This window comes from Berghia stephanieae, chromosome 1 (genome assembly GCF_034508935.2).
Source record: "Berghia stephanieae isolate SIO BIC M18660-M18661 chromosome 1, UCSD_Bste_1.3, whole genome shotgun sequence".
NCBI classification, from domain to species: Eukaryota; Metazoa; Mollusca; class Gastropoda; order Nudibranchia; family Aeolidiidae; genus Berghia; species Berghia stephanieae.
In genome coordinates, this window is record NC_088360.1 from 62,875,748 (window position 1) to 62,878,247 (window position 2,500).

Below are 2,500 nucleotides of genomic sequence, written 5' to 3' on the forward strand. Positions count from 1 at the left end.
GAAAAAATAATCCATATCATAATTATTTTACCGATACTTCTATGTCAAATTTATTTTCCGTTGTGTTTTATGAAAAGGATGTGGAAGTTACTTTTGATTCACTTTTGAAATTTGATGTACATATTGATAATTGTGTAAGCGTGCAAACAGAATGATGGGAATAATATATAGATAGAACCTGTATAAGTCTTGATAAAACCATTTGTTTATTTTTGTACTAATCGCTCGTCCGACCAATTCTAGAATACGGAAATTGCATCTGGATCCCATTATATAAAAGACAATCTATTAGTATTGAAAGTGTACATAGGAGAGATACCAAAAAGATGTATGCAATACAGTAGTTATCGTATAAGGAAAGGTTAGAATTTCTTGACTTACCAAGTTTGAAATATAGAAGAATTTGTGGGGATTTAATTCAGGTTTATAGATTGGTACAGGGTCTGAATAGGATATACTTTTCTGATTTCGTTTTCATATTCTAATATTACTTTTCCTAGAGTGGACAAGTTTAACATTTTTGTCACTAGATGCAAAACAAACATAAGACAAAACTGGTTCGGTATTCGTATTGTCCAGAAATGGAACAATTTGAAATTTGACACAAAGCATGCAAAATCAATGGATTATATCAAGGTGTTAGTAGACAGGGAATTATATGATGGACGGTTTATATATGACGAATAATACTTGTTTGCACTGTGTGGAAATGGCTTTCAATCTTGTATGTAAATATTATGCATTGTTACCTTCTTATGGTTATCTTCTATATGCGTGCGTGTATGTGTGTGTGTGTGTGTGTATGTGTGTGTGTGTGTGCTTTGCATGTTCGGTTAAAGATATATGTTTGTACATCACATATCCATGAGTACATTTAAGTTGAAATACTATCTTTACTACGTGTATCAGTATTGTAATCTTTAATCAATAGATTTATAGCTTGACTATTAATATTAAGGGCATTCAAAGGATTTTATCCAATTTTGCCCTATACTATGTTATATTATTATTATTATTATTATTATTATTATTATTATTATTATTATTATTATTATTATTATTATTATTATTATTATTATTATTATTAATTATTATTATTATTATTATTATTATTATTATATTATTATTATTATTATTATTATTATTATTATTATTTTGTTTTGTTTTGTTTTTCTCTGGTTTTCTTTGTCTTTTTGGTGTCTTTTTTCATGGAAAGGTGCTTGTTGTTTGTCTTTTTTTTTGAAGGGGGGGGGGGGGATTGTTATTTGTGTTTTCTTTTTCTTCGGGGGTGGGATTAAAAAACGATTACCTACCTGATGTCACTGTCCCCCGTACGAATATTTTTTTTTCCAACAGGTTCAACACCAAGAAACAAATCAAGAGTGGAGTAAGCACCAAACGAAAGAATAGACAAGGTGACCGGAACACTTTCAATGATCTTTGGGTCAGGACAGACCAGATTCGGTACGTAGGTAGAAGACCATCATTTTACATTCGGTTTCAAGGGACAACGTATGCCAGGCGGCTTGCTCTTTTCGGGAATGGATGGGATTGAATCAATAGATAAATAAACAGATTTTTATATTAAAAGCTATTTTTTACAGATTGATATACGAGTAATGATAATAATATAATAATAATAATAATAATAATAATAATAATAATAATAATAATAATAATAATAATAATAATAATAATAATAATAATAATAAATAATAATAATAATAATAATAATAATAATAATATAATAATGATGATGATGATGATGATGATGATGATGATGATGATGATGATGATGATGATGATGATGATGATGATGATAATAATAGTAATGATAATAATATAATAATTAATAATAATAATAATAATAATAATAATAATAATAATAATAATAATAATAATAATAATAATAATAATAATAATAATAATAATAATAATAATAATAAAAAATAATAATAATAATAATAATAATAATAATAATAATAATAATAATAATAATAATAATAATAATAATAATAATAATAATAATAATAATAATAATAATAATAATCTATATATAGTATAGTATAGTATATATATGTAGTAGTAGTAGTAGTAGTATGTAGTAGTAGTAGTAGTAGTGTAGTAGTAGTAGTAGTAGTAGTAGTAGTATGTGTTGTGTTGTTGATGTGTATGTGTGTGTAAAAATTAATGATATGTAATAATAGATAATAAAAATAATAATAATAATAATAATAATAATAAATAATAATAATAAATAATAATAATAATAATAATAATAATAATAATAATAATAATAATATTAATGCGTAATAGTTATAGTAGTAGTAGTAGTAGTAGTAGTAGTAGTAGTAGTAGTAGTAGTAGTAGTAGTAGTAGTAGTAATAGAAGAAGTAAAAATAATGTTTAGTAATCTATAGTTATAAACTGTTATAGTTTTTTATTTGTGGCTATGTGGTCCAGCGGTATGAATCTCCCATTGGGATTAGGATATCTTGAA

The 2,500-nt window shown here is 24.7% G+C and overlaps 1 protein-coding gene across 3 annotated transcripts in view; it reads left to right on the forward strand.

The window, feature by feature from the left end:
* LOC144979021 (metalloprotease TIKI1-like) overlaps positions 1-2,500 on the forward strand; it is a 316,998-nt gene that overhangs the window by 302,324 nt on the left and 12,174 nt on the right. For all 3 annotated transcript variants that reach the window (XM_078925638.1, XM_078925643.1, XM_078925646.1), the window contains one exon: positions 1,357-1,464. In XM_078925638.1, the coding sequence (XP_078781764.1) occupies positions 1,357-1,464 (108 nt within the window). The remainder of the gene's footprint in view (positions 1-1,356; positions 1,465-2,500) is intronic.